This window comes from Pseudochaenichthys georgianus, chromosome 11 (assembly GCF_902827115.2).
Source record: "Pseudochaenichthys georgianus chromosome 11, fPseGeo1.2, whole genome shotgun sequence".
NCBI classification, from domain to species: domain Eukaryota; kingdom Metazoa; phylum Chordata; class Actinopteri; order Perciformes; family Channichthyidae; genus Pseudochaenichthys; species Pseudochaenichthys georgianus.
The window spans coordinates 14,159,845-14,173,734 of NC_047513.1; the positions used below are offsets into that span (position 1 = coordinate 14,159,845).

Consider the following 13,890-nt stretch of genomic DNA (forward strand, 5'->3'; position numbering starts at 1 on the left):
TTATTATTTTGCTAAACCTCTCTAAAAAGGTAAAATGTGACTGGTTTTACATCAATCTTGATACAGGGTACTTATATGTTATAGTTTGGATTCCTAAAGCTTTTAGTCTACTATCCCATCATTCAAGGGTGGTTTTCACTATAAGTAATGTGTTTTCTTTTGGACGGACACTATAATTTACATTTTTTTACTATGTTCAATCTGAATTTACTATAAATTAAAAAAATACTATATTGATTCTGACTCTTCTACATCCAACTCACAGGTTTATCAGTGCTTTGAGAAAAAAGATTATTAATTTACCCCTTTTAGAAGTGAAGATATAGTCATTTGATCTGGGAATGTCATTTTCGAGCCTGAGACCTGAAAAACAGGCTCAGGGCTTAACAGGTTAAGGATGATAGTCATAGGACATTTTTAGCTGGCATATAAATTGGAGAAATATTATTAGTGCAATTTAGTGGGAATGCTGACACAGCATTCCAACTATCTGTTATGCTACGCACGAAATTCTTTATTATTCCGCCGGGTTATTTTGCGCTGCTTCTTCTCCCACATTGAACATCGTAGAAACTCCGTTCAGATCGGTCGGGAATCAATGGCTATTACTTTTATCATTCACAATTCCAGAGATACATCCCATTTTTAACATGGAAGTCAATGGAGAACTCTTCAGACTTCAACTATCTTCATGCAACTTCAACTGCTCCTTCTTCAACTGCTAACTGCTCCTTCATACTTTCACTCAGAAACCTCATTCCAACTTTAAAATGTCACATCTGTCTGACATTATTCGTGTAAAACAACTTTTAAATCTGGTTCTTACTTTTACAGATATTTATCATTGTTCAGACCTTGGTAAAGAGGCCTTCTTCAGATTTTAGAATGTGTGATGATGTCACAGCTACAGTGGAGATTTAATTTTGCTTTCTTTTAAACTAAAAAAAAAATTAAGCAAAATAATTCAACAAAATGCCTCTTGAGGGCATGAAGTGACAAAAACGTTCAACATGTCTCCATTAAACTCCATTGTAAATTCAGCCTCACCTTACCCCACCACAGCAGCCGCACACCTTTAGTTAATCTGCCAAAAAGGCCACATTATTAACCCGAAAGTACACAAAAAGTACACTTCAGATGCTCAAGTTCCTTGACATGCTTCACGCTTTGAAATGTCACCGATATCTGTTACGGTTCTTCAACAAAACGTTCACATGTAACAGGTTTATCTCTCATTCAGAAAAATGAAAATGCTTTTCTCTCACTAATCACCATGGAAACCTTTGATCTGTTAGCTCAAATATAAACACCTGTGTCATGGACCACGATGATGTCATAACTCCAATTTACATAATTAGAGCAGCAGACTAATGACGTGGTCACTGGAGTTTAACAGACTGTCTCAGCCTATTCTTTTCCGTCTGATGAAGACTTCATACCGACTTCAACATGTTCCACGCTTTTAGTTCTAAAGTTTTCAGTTCAAATATTCTGCTGCTTTTTCATGCATTTAGACTTTTATTTTCTTGTTCTTATTTCACATTTTAGTCCCCTCTATTCATTAACCCTTTAAAGTACTCAGCCACACCACTTATATACCATGTGCGACTGTTGCTATGTCAGTTAATCTTTCAAATACAAGGTTGCTTGTTTGATTCAAGCACTTGTAGTCAATATGTCAAGGTATTTATCCCTAACATTTTATCAGCTAACTCATGACACACACTCAGAGGATCTTTATAAATGTTTTAAGTATTACACATCTTTAAACATGACTCTTATAAATCACTTTTAAAACCAGCGATGTTAGTCCAGTGTCAGCTTTTCTAAAATAGAAACTTCAAAGTTCACATCTTTCTAAATGATTCTACTTTTCAATGACCTACAAATAATCCAATAAATAATAATCCCATTTTCAATCTTCCAACTGTTCATATATTTTGGTCATTTAACAAACCTGTTACAAATGTGTAACAGGTAAATTTGAGCCTTTGCCACATTTATTTGATCACCATGGAAACCTTTGATCTCTGGACAGTCGTTAGCTCAAATATAAACACATGTGTCATGGAACACGATGATGTCATAACTCCAACTGACATGCTCAGATAATGGTTAATGGTCCTGCCCTCAACAGCTCTACGTCAATTATGGGGTGTCATCATATGCCGTTTCCATGGAAAAGCATCCCTCACCATAAACACGATGTCGCTCTAACTCCAATGGACACGGTCCGATCGTCCCCCAAACTTTGCTTGTATATCACCGGTCCATGGCTCAACAGTTCTACATCAATTATGGGGTTTCATCATATGCCGTTTTCATGGAAACGCACCCCTCATCATAAAAGACGATGTCGCTATAATAACTCCTATGAAAATGTTCAAAAAGTGCTCAAACTTCACATGTGTGCCAACAGTCCAGCCGTGAAGACATCTACGGGACAGTTGAGATTTCTTCAAATGCCGTTGCCATGACAACACAATGTTCGCCATGAAACACGGTTCTCAAAACTTCATGGAAAATGCTCCAAAACTCCACAGGTTTCACAGATGCAGCCATCAACGCATCTAAGCGTATTATGGGATGTCATCAAATGCCGTTGGCATGGCGACAGATCATTCACCATCAAGTTAGTTCAAAAGTTTGCAGTTCAAATATTCTGCTGCTTTTCCAAGCCTTTTTACTTTCTTTTCTTCTCTCATCACACATTCAAGCCCCCAGTGTTCATGTATCATTTCAATCTAAATTCTTCACTTTCTTCTTACACATTACATTTCAGCATAGCAGATTAGCGTCAGCTTTTCAGCATAAAGCATTCCCACTAGCAATTCCTTCAGGAATTGCATTCTCTAGTTTTCAGTTGCTGTCCATGAAGTGAGAGCTAGATCAATCAATCAATGTTTATTTATATAGCCCAATATCACAAATGTTACATTTGTCTCAGTGGACTTCACAGTTTGTACAAAATATCAGTATGACAATACGACACCCTCTGTCCTTAGACCCTCACATCGTACAAGGAAAAACTTCCGGAGAAAACCTACAGTTTTAAAGGGAAAAATGGGAGAAACCTCAGGGAGAACAACAGAGGAGGGAACCCTCTCCCAGGACGGACAGACGTGCAATAGATGCCGTGTGTAAATTTAAAAGATAATACATTTACAACATAGGTAGTCCAGATGCTTAGCAAAGCTTTTCTATTAGGCATTTACCCCATTATCAAGTCAGGTAAAGCAATATTCAGTTGTTGTCTGCTCGATTAATAAACTTCACATATAGAACCTTTATTATATCATCTATTTAATGCTGTTGTTACCTTTGTTGAGATGGAAGTCCTCTTCTTCTGCTGTTTGAGTTTGTGTTGGTGCAAAGGCAGAGGACTTGAACCATGGGCATCTGAGGAACTCGGGGAAACTTGCTGACCTAGAGAAGGAATTGCTGCCATTTTGGGAAGGGAGGAAGCTGGCGGAGGCACCGCGTGGGGTAAGGGAGAAGACGAGGAGGAAGGAGGCAGGCCTTTGTCCTGCAGGAAAACATCCAACATGGACGAGGTGCCGGTCTGGTAGGGCTGCCGCTTTGTGAAGGGCGAATGGACCGCTTGCTCCGGCTGTGTCTTCATATCTGACAGTGAGAGAGAGGAGGAGAAAGTGTTAGTAAAGAAACCCGTACAGCAGTTCAGTTTTTCTATGCCATTATCTTTAACTTGAGAAAAAAGATCGAAGGAGAGAATGGAGTAATTACAGTAGGGTGTCATCTCACCGTATTGTCCCAGTGAGGGTCCACTGGTGTTCCAGGAAGAATGGGTTGTGTTGGGGGGTCCAGTTTGGGAGTGCTGGGCTGCCAGCTGGGCCAGTGCCTGGGCTGTTTTATATTGCTCCAGGAACTGAGAGCCGGTTGTCCCTGTGCTGGCTCCTTTAGGGTCACCTACCTCCCCGAAACTCTTGCTCAGCATGCTGACCTGCAACAATAGCAGATTATCACAATAAAATAAAAAAGTCTTGACACAACATGGTTTGATGAGATGATTTCAATGACCGTGTCCTTTTCCTGTTGGGCTCGGAAATGGTTAAGGTATGAAACTTGGATTTTTTTTGCAGATATTTTTCTAGAGGCAGAATATACTGTACAGGTGCATCGCAATACATTTGAATATCGTGGAAAAGTTAATTTATTTCATTCATTCAATTCAAAAAGTGAAACTCATGTATTATATGGATTCATTACACACAAAGAAACATATGCCAAGCCTTTATTTGTTTTAATCTTGATGATTACGGCTTACAGCTAATGAAAACCCAAAAATCTGTATCTCAGAAAATTAGAATAATACATAAGACCAATAAAGAAAAAGGATTTTTAATACAGAAATGTCGGCCTTCTGAAAAGTATGTTCATGTGTATGCACTCAGTACTTGGTTGGGCCTACTTTTGCATGAATGACTGCATCAATGCGGCGTGGCATGGAGGCGATCAGCCTGTGGCTCTGCTGAGGTGTGATGGAAGCCCAGGGTGCTTTGATAGCGGCCTTCAGCTCGTCTGCATGGTTGGGTCTCGTGTCTCTCATCTTCCTCTTGACAATACCCCTGAGATTCTCTATGGGGTTCAGGTCAGGCCAGTTTGCTGGCCAATCAAGCACAGTAATTCCATGGTCACTAAACCAGGTGTTAGTACTTTTGGCAGTGTGGGCAGGTGCCAAGTCCTGCTGGAAAATGAAATCAGCATCTCCATAAAGCTTGTCAGAAGAAGGAAGCATGAAGTGCTCTAAAATGTCCTGGTATACGGCTGCGTTGACTTTGGACTTGAGAAAACACAGAGGACCAACACCAGTAGATGACATGGCTCCCCAAATCATCACTGACTGTGAAAACTTCACACTGGACTTCAAGCAACATGGATTGTGTGCCTCTCCACTCTTCCTCCAGACTCTGGGACCTTGATTTACAAATGAAATGCAACTACTACTTTCATCTGAAAAGAGGACTTTGGACCACTGAGCCATAGACCATTTATTTTTCTCCTTAGCCCAGGTAAGACGCTTCTGACGTAGTCTCTGGTTCAGGAGTCGCTTGACACGAGGAATACGACAGTTGTAGCCCATGTTCTGGATATGTCTGTGTGTGGTGGCTCTTGATGCACTGACTGCAGCCTCAGTCCACTCCTTGTGAAGCTCCCCCAAATGTTTGAATGGCTTTTGCTTGACAATCCTCTCAGGTCTGCGGTCATCCCTATTGATGGTGCACCTTTTCCGACCACACTTTTTCCTTCCACTCAACTTTCTATGAATATGCTTGGATACAGCACTCTGTGAACAGCCAGCTTCTTTAGCAATTACCCTTTGAGGCTTACCCTCCTTGTGGAGGGTGTCAATGACTGTATTCTGGAAAACTGTCAGGTCAGCAGTCTTCACCATGATTGTGAAGCCTACTGAACCAGATTGAGAGACGATTTAAAGGCTCAGGAAACCTTCGCAGGTGTTTTGAGTCTACAATATTAAGCTTTTTCACAATATTCGAAGATACTGATTTTGGGGTTTTCATTAGCTGTAAGCCATAATCATCAAGATTAAAACAAATAAAGCCTTGAAATATTTCACTGTGTGTAATGAATCCATATAATATATGCGTTTCACTTTTTGAATGTATTATTTATTGAGATGCACCTGTACATTTAAAAAAAATAAAAGCTGTTTTGGTCATTCTCACCATGCTGTGCTGGGTGTAAGGGGTGCTGGAGGAAGTTTGGGAGAGCGGCACCCCTTGCTTGGAGTTGCTGAAAACCATTGACTGGGACAAGGAGGAGGGCTGGGCGGCCTCCATGGGGGGGTTTTCTGTCTCTAAGGAGGAGGACGGGGGAGTCTTGCCAAGGAGCACTGCAAGGTCGATCCTAACAAGGTGAAAACATTTAATAAAAAAGGAGGACATTTTAACCTGTTCTCAGGCTCAAAAATGACATTCCCAGAACAAATGACCATAACTTCCCTTCTAAAAAGGGGTAAATTAATAATATTTTTTCTCTAAGTAATGATAAACCTGTGAGTTGGATGTAGAAGAGTCAGAATCAATATATTTATTTTTATTTTAAAGTAAATTCAGATTGAACACAGTAAAAGAAATGTAAATTATTGTGTCCGTCCAAAAGAAAAAATTACTTAGTCAAGACCACCCTTGAATGATGGGATTGGAGACTAAAAGCTTTAGGAATCCAAACTATAACATATAATAAGTACCCTGTATCAAGATTGATGCAAAACAAGCTAAATTTGACCTTTTTAGAGAGATTTCAGTGTGAGAAAAAGTTTTTAGAGAGTACTTATCCATGGACAAGTGAGTTTGGCAACTTACTTGTCCGAATACATTTTTCACTTGTCCAGAATGGAAAAAAATTGGGGCCACTGGAATCTTCTTCTTCGTCATCGTATTTTACATTTTCCCACGTTTTTACGACACGGCTAACGTAAGTGAGCGGTAAGATTTTACTGCATCACACATAGGGTAGGGATGCCAGCGATTATTCGTTACAGTCTCCATAATCGAATATTCTTTTTAAAAATCGATTTTATTTATATATATTTTTATTATTATTTATGTATTTTTATTTATTTTTTCTGGCTTAGTTTCAACCAAAAAATATATAAATATATATATGCTAATAATAGTAATAGTATTAATAATTGTAAATGGCCATTGGTCACACCACCAGTTTGTTTTACTTTAAACTTGGAGGAAGCCTGCGTGCAGAGCAGACTGCTGCTGCAGCAACTTTTGATCAGAATAACAGCAAAAGGTGAGCATATCTCCGTGTTTTGCTACCTAAAGCTACGTCGTGTATTGTCTGTATTTGCTTCCCCTGTCGCAAGTCCTGATCGCTCAGTGATGATACTTATATGTCTAGAATCTGTGGAATCTCAGCTTGCTAGCTAAGCTTGTTTGTGCAGATCCGATAAGTATATCGATCGATTTATACCTAGAGTTCTGTGCCAAGTGTGTTAGCATTTTTTCGCTCAGGGTTCATTTAGATGCTTCTTGTGAGACTCGTGTTAGGTTTCAGTAAAAATGGTTCATATCATCAGTTAGCTGAGTTTCTTCCCATTAAGTGAGTATGACACATTAATAATTTATTACATTTTAAGAAGCCCCGAGACAGTGTCGAAAAAAAAAAAAAAAAGCCACGCCGCCGGGGGTCTTTGGGGCTTAACAGGTTAAATGAGGGATGGCCATATAACAACCTTGAGAATCAGTTAATAACAATAGGCGCATTCACACCGCAGTACTTTTCCCACAAAGGTTCATGGGAACTTAGTTCATGAGAACTAAAGAGCTCACAATATGATTTTGTTATGCAACAATACTGCTACAGGGATCGCGATTACGGCTTTCGACGATTATGAAAACAGCATAATTGACAAAATACGATTATTTTGCTGGGTGCGCTTTCGCCCCTCCCTAAAAGCCCACTCGGCCACGTGGGAGTGACATGTATTGTGAGTGTTCAGCGCGAGCGAAGATGTCAGAACAAGAGCAGCAACTCGTTAAAGAGAAGGATAAAACTATTTCCACTATTTGCAAGTACTTTGCCATTACATTTCACATCGCTAAAGATATGTGCCCAGTTAGCAACCAGGGCTTTAAGCAACTTGTCAACACGTTGGACAAGCGTTACACGATGCCGTCTCGGTATTATTTCAGCAGGTCTGCGCTGCCTGCACTATATGACAAATGCCGTGGGCAAGTTGAGAGAGATGTGGCTTCAGCTGACTACTTTGCTACCACAACAGACCTATGGTCTAGCCGAGGGGTGCACAACCAGTCGATCGCGAGATATGTCTAAAAATAGAACAACAATATTCTGTTTTATCGTTAATGTTCTGTAACATAATCTTCCTGTGCCAGAATAATGCACTTGAACGCATCAAAGCTTTGTGATTGGCCGGCGTCACCCCATGTGTCGGGGCGTGGCTGAGGGTCTTCAGTACTGGTGGCAATATTGTCTCCTGCCTGCGCTCATCTCTGAAACCAGACCATGTCAACAGGCTGGTGTTTCTTGCAAAAAATCTTTAAGAGATGACATGAGCAGCCCTACCAGCATTTGCCATGGTGGCCTAAACATTTTTATTTGGTCTTAAATTGTAGTTCAACATTTATTTCCTGTTACTTCTGGAGAATCTGGACCATGACGGTTGGCCAGCCTTCAACGTTTAACTGAGTGGAATATGTTGAATGTTTTACCAAAATGTTGGCTATATGTTGAGGAGTTTTCAGTAGGTTGTGACAGTGCACTGCATCATATTTGATTTAATTTATTTTGGTCTAATTTATTTTTATTTATCATATTAATAATATATGTTTAGTATGGTTTTGGAAGTGCGCTCCAACATATTTGTTGATCTTGTTTATTGGTAAAATATTATTTGTTTTAAAGTTCAATAAATTGTCCATGAATAATAGTCAAAATAATCGTGATATCAATTATTGACCCAAATAATCGTGATTATGATTTTTGCCATAATCGCACAGCCCTAGCTGACGTCACTTCTTCTTCTTCTGCTTTGGGTTTACTGGCAGGCCGCAAACAACTTCACGGCGTATACTGCCACCCGAAGTCCCCGGAGTTGGGGACTGGCGAGTAAATCGCCAGAACGCCGACACCTCCTCATCTCTACCGCTCCCATGTTTTCTTTTGTGTTGCCATAAATTAATCTCTCGGGCTAATGCTAATAATGCTAATGCGAGGATAATAAAATGGCGGCTTCACAAAACTTTTTGGGAGTTTTAGGGGGCGTGGTTTGCATTCCGCCCAGCCAATCAGACATAGGAACCTTTTTCTCCCACGAAAGTCCCTGCTCTCTAGCAGGGACGGAAAAGAGGGTAAAAAAGGTTCTAATGAACTAATTTTAGTTCCGGATCTTTTTTGGTGTGAACGCGACATTTCGGAACTATAGTGGGAAAAGTACTGCGGTGTGAGCACGGCTAATGAGAAAGTATTTTTCCCTCCCTTAAACAACTAAGCGGTTAATATTACATTTGAAAGGAAGGACTTTGTTTTGCTTTTTTGTTTTGGCTCAAAAAAAAAAAAAATCATGCCCAAACTGTAAAACAGATATGCTATTGACCCAGCAGAATACACAGCTCACAATATGATTTTGTTACGCAACAATACTGCTACAGGGAAAGCTAATGAATGGTACAAGTTTTGGCCATTCTGTAAACAAAACAAGTATAGGATCGGTGCGTCCTTAATTCAATCCCTCTAAACTAGACCTTTATTTTCACTAGGGCTCCAACCACTTTTTTTTGGAACAAGTAAACAGTGAAAGCAAGCAAATAAACTATTCTCTTTAGGATTCCTGTACATCATAACTAAGTCATAAAAGTGTGTACGGGACCCACCTCTGTCCTTTGGTGATGGTAACATTCTCTTGAGGCGGTGGCACAGACACCACGCTGGAAGCTGTGAATATCTTCGTCTCTGATAGCTGCAGAAAAAGAGAAAGTAGAAGATATTATAGTTGGAAAAACCAAACATATCTCAATCCATTGATATCCATTGTTCCGTAACTGAAACAACATTTAACTGTTATAACTTCTGATTTGTGTTTAGAGGTTTTTATTCATTACATTTTGAGCTAAAACCGTGTCATGCGGTTTAGCCCAGAAACACTCACATCCTCATTCCAGTCCTCAGTGCCCCACTCCTCAGTGGCAGCCCGCCAGGCGCCTGTGATTCAGAGAGAAACGGTTTCAATACTGCGCATAGGCAAAGAGATATTCAAACAGAATGAGGGATGCATACAAACAACCCAGAATCGAAGATGGGTTTACCAGGAGCAGAGTCAAACTTGGGCGGGAAATGTGTTCCCTCCGCTGGAGCGTATTCCGACCCTGGAGAAAAAGACAGATCAAAGTTACATTTTACAAAGAGGCATGAATACACTTGGACACACATTGATATGAACGTAAAGGTCTAAGGCTGCGGCCCCACGAGGACGAATTCGGTCGTTTGCGTTACTGTTTAGTGTCATATAGACCGTTCGGCCACACGAGGACGACCGAATATGGCACTAAACGACTGAGGAAACGACAACGGGTCCCAAGGTGGATAGAAATGCATACGCCACTCTCTGGGGGGTCAAACAGCTCCGTGTGTGCGCCCTATACGGACATTTTCAGATCACTGATAGTGATTGCGCAATAGCCCCGCCTCTCCCCACCTCTTCTGCTCACCTCCGCTTACCCCGCGCCAGTGCTGAAGTGTTTCGCCACCAACAACAACAATGGCGGATCACAGAGTTGCTATCGTGCTCCGGACGCTATTGACCATGCTACAGTTGTTTGTGCAACATCTACAGCAATAATAATGAGGCAATAGCCCCGCCTCTCCCCACCTCTGCTGCTCACCCCCACGTCAAAGTAAACTGCACCCTGAATTCAGATTATTTATCTTTCTCTCGCGAGTGAAGTCTAATCTGACAGGACGGAGACACACAGCTCTGCTCACCTGCAGCTCCTCCCTCTGCAGCAAAACACACACTTCAAGTCAGATCATCACCCTTAGCTATTTTAATTACCTCTCAAACTCCCTAAACTAGTTATAAATATGTTTATTTTTACAGTCGGCCGGGTCACTCATTACTGGATGAGCTGCTGCATGAGACAGACACTGGCGCTGTCCGAAGAGAGGGAGGAAAAAGAGAGGCTCCGTGTATTTTATTATTATATAATATATAGAGTCGTTATTCATTTGTTTTAAAGCTCAATAAATAACAAAGAAGACCTTTGACCGGCACTTTTATAATTTTGTCCGGAAGATTTCAACTTTAATACACGCTGACTGGCGAAAAACTCTGCCCGGTTCCCTCGGCCCCCACCGCGGAGAATAAACAGAAGGGCAACCATGACAACCTTGCTTCTTCGCTGCTTTTGTGGAGGAAGTTACAGTGCCACGTAGAGGCTCCTGCATATGTACTGCAGCTTCTCCAGCGGTTGGAGCTAAACGGAGCGGTCTCGTGTGGGAAGACACTATCCGGATAATTATTGCATGTGGACGGAAGCCGTTTGCGATTGCGTTTGCGTTAATCCTATGCGTTTAGCCGTTTTCGTCCTCGTGGGGCCGCAGCCTAAGAGGATTACAATGTTTCCCGGATTTTAAGTTTTTGTAAACAGCGTGCATGGTTGATGAAGCTTTAGCGCCCAGCATCAAATAGGGATGCCAGAAACTGACCATGATCAAAATCGAAAATCAGACGGCCCTGGTGAATAATAAATTATTTCCCCGCCCCCCCCCGAGAAAAAAAAAAAAAAAAAAAGGGCTGCTGTTAATGTCGGTGTGTACAACGGAATTGTGCCAAAACTACGCCAACCGGCTGCGGAGGGAGACTTCCCCCCCCCTTTACTGGAAAACTGCGCTAAAACAACTGATCACAACGTTCACACTCTGTGGTCACGAAGTACTCCACTAGCTAGCCCGCCCCCCGCGGGAGAGAAAAAAAAAACAGTCAAATGGAATTCCGTTGTGTTCTTTTACTGGAACATGTACATGGTACAAATAAAAGGGCTCTTCAGGTAGAACAGTACAAAGCAAACAACGACGTGGCCTTGCTTTGCTAAGTGAAGTTAGTAATGGCCGGCTGCGCTGCGTCTTTCTCTGCAGGCACTTTTTTGGCATGCTTCGCACACAAATGCGAACGCATTGTTGATGTTGAGCTGTGGTACACCAAAGTCTTTTCGCAGAGCTTGCATTTGACTTCATTTGCACTCGTCAGTTTGAAGTAGTTCCACGAGGAACTCTTCTTTCCTTTGTTCATCTTTAGTTGTGTTCTCACTCGAATAAATCAATCGCACGTGTGACGGAGAGGGGGGGGCAGGGTCGTTGTGTAGCAGCGCAGCGAAGGTCTGCAGCAGTCTGCACTCTGCGCAAAAAAAATACATAAATAATAAGAAAAATATATATAAATAAAATCTAATTTTAAAAATAATTTTCGATTATGGAGACTGTAACGAATAATCGCTGGCATCCCTAGCATCAAAGAGTAAGTGTCCTTTGAATGCAAGTGAACCTTCCTCTCATCTTAACCGCACTAATCAGATGCTTCATTGATAAGATGAACTTCTCCTTTTGGAGGCTATCTTTATCTTAAGGCGAGACACCCCAGGTGAATAGGGTAATTGTTTTAACTTAAAGGTATCGGATAGACATTTCTCCAGTTAATTACTTACAATAAGGCAATTGTCTTTTGTATTACAAGTTTTCTGAAATAGCATGTTTAAATATGCAAATTATTTATTATCTCATTAAATATGCACATATTTTAATTAGGGCTGCCAAGTCAAAAAACTCGGTGTATACAGAGTAGGGCTGTTAATGCGTTAATAACGCAAAAAATAATTAACGCCACTAATTATTTTAACGCGATTAACGCATGTGTATTTTTTTTTCCTCGGCCGCCCCGTAGTTTCAGAGCGCATCGAATTTAAAATACCATCTACAAGCGGATGCTGACAGCCCCGCTCCTGCCGCCCGCTTGTGGCAGACCACACTTTCACGCTCACCGGCAGGCACCGACTGGCCATAGGGAGGACCGGGAGGGTGTGTGTATGTGTGGCCCGAGCGAGCGAGAGAGAGACCTTACGTGTATTGTTGTTGTTAGCATCTGGTGCTAGCTAGCTGCGCTAACGGATATAAGGAGCTGTTTAAATTAAAACAGAGGAGCGACATTTCGCCACAACTGCGCCGAGCACTTGACTTTATGCAGGAAGCCAGACAGTGTACGAAAAGTCAGCACACTCGGCTCAGATAGTGTGCGCAACATGATTGCAGCGTCCAGGCAGCTCCCGTTCGAGCATATGACACACACACACACACACACACACACACACACACACACACACACACACACACACACACACACACACACACACACACACACACACACACACACACACACACACACACACACACACACACACCACACACACACACACACACACACACACACACACACACACACACACACACACACACACACACACACACCACACACACACACACACACACACACACACACACACACACACACACACACACACACACACACGAGAGAGAGAGGTTCCAGGTTGGATTGAGGCGAATATTTGCAATGTTCAGAGGTTGTTGTGTTTAATATTCATGAGAATATTTGTCATTGTTCAAATTATAATAAACATTAGCATAAAGCATATTTGTCCACTCATATGTTGATAAGAGTATTAAAAACTTGAAAAATATTCCTCTAAGGTACATTTAGAACAGATAAAAGATGTGCGATTAATCGCGATTAACTATGGACAATCATGCGATTAATCGCGATTAAATATTTTAATCGACTGACAGCCCTAATTTTAATACATTTCAGGAATCGAAATCTGAACTTTGGATAAAGCCAGGTTCAAAATTCTTGTCTCATTTTGTAATCATATTAGTATCTAAGGCTTTTACAGAAGAGATATTGGATATCTCTTTGTATCACTCCATAAATCAGAAAATACTGTCAACAGCCCTAAAATATCAATTTTCGCCATGTTTTTAGGTATACAATGTTGTATAATTCAGGCTATGAATGATATATGAACAAACCCTTCTGTAAAAGTCTTCATAATATTGATAGGAATATAACTGGAAGTTTTGGTGTCTCTACGTGCTACTGAAGTTGAAATTTCGAACTCAGAGTAGGAGAAAAAACTCATTTTGAGAAAACGACCTTTAAAGATTGCAGTGAGGCGCTAGCTAAACCCTCCTGTTCTTTGGATGATAGCTTGCGCATCGACGCACTCTGTGAAGGTATTTCATGTTCGGGGTCATTTGTTTTTTGTATAACCTTGCTTCGTGCAAGTGACAATTATTGTCGTCTTCTAT

General features: G+C 41.1%; 1 protein-coding gene across 8 annotated transcripts in view; it reads right to left on the reverse strand.

The window, feature by feature from the left end:
* Positions 1-13,890, reverse strand: part of ubap2l (ubiquitin associated protein 2-like) — a 43,790-nt gene that overhangs the window by 12,829 nt on the left and 17,071 nt on the right. For 5 of the 8 annotated variants that reach the window (XM_034094067.2, XM_034094071.2, XM_034094070.2 and 2 more), the window contains 6 exons: positions 9,822-9,881; positions 9,665-9,717; positions 9,390-9,475; positions 5,706-5,886; positions 3,745-3,961; positions 3,320-3,624 (listed from right to left, as the gene is read on the reverse strand). In XM_034094067.2, coding sequence (XP_033949958.1) covers positions 3,320-3,624; positions 3,745-3,961; positions 5,706-5,886; positions 9,390-9,475; positions 9,665-9,717; positions 9,822-9,881 — 902 coding nt within the window. The remainder of the gene's footprint in view (positions 1-3,319; positions 3,625-3,744; positions 3,962-5,705; positions 5,887-9,389; positions 9,476-9,664; positions 9,718-9,821; positions 9,882-13,890) is intronic. The other 3 variants (XM_034094074.2, XM_034094072.2, XM_034094069.2) reach the window with 1 other exon arrangement.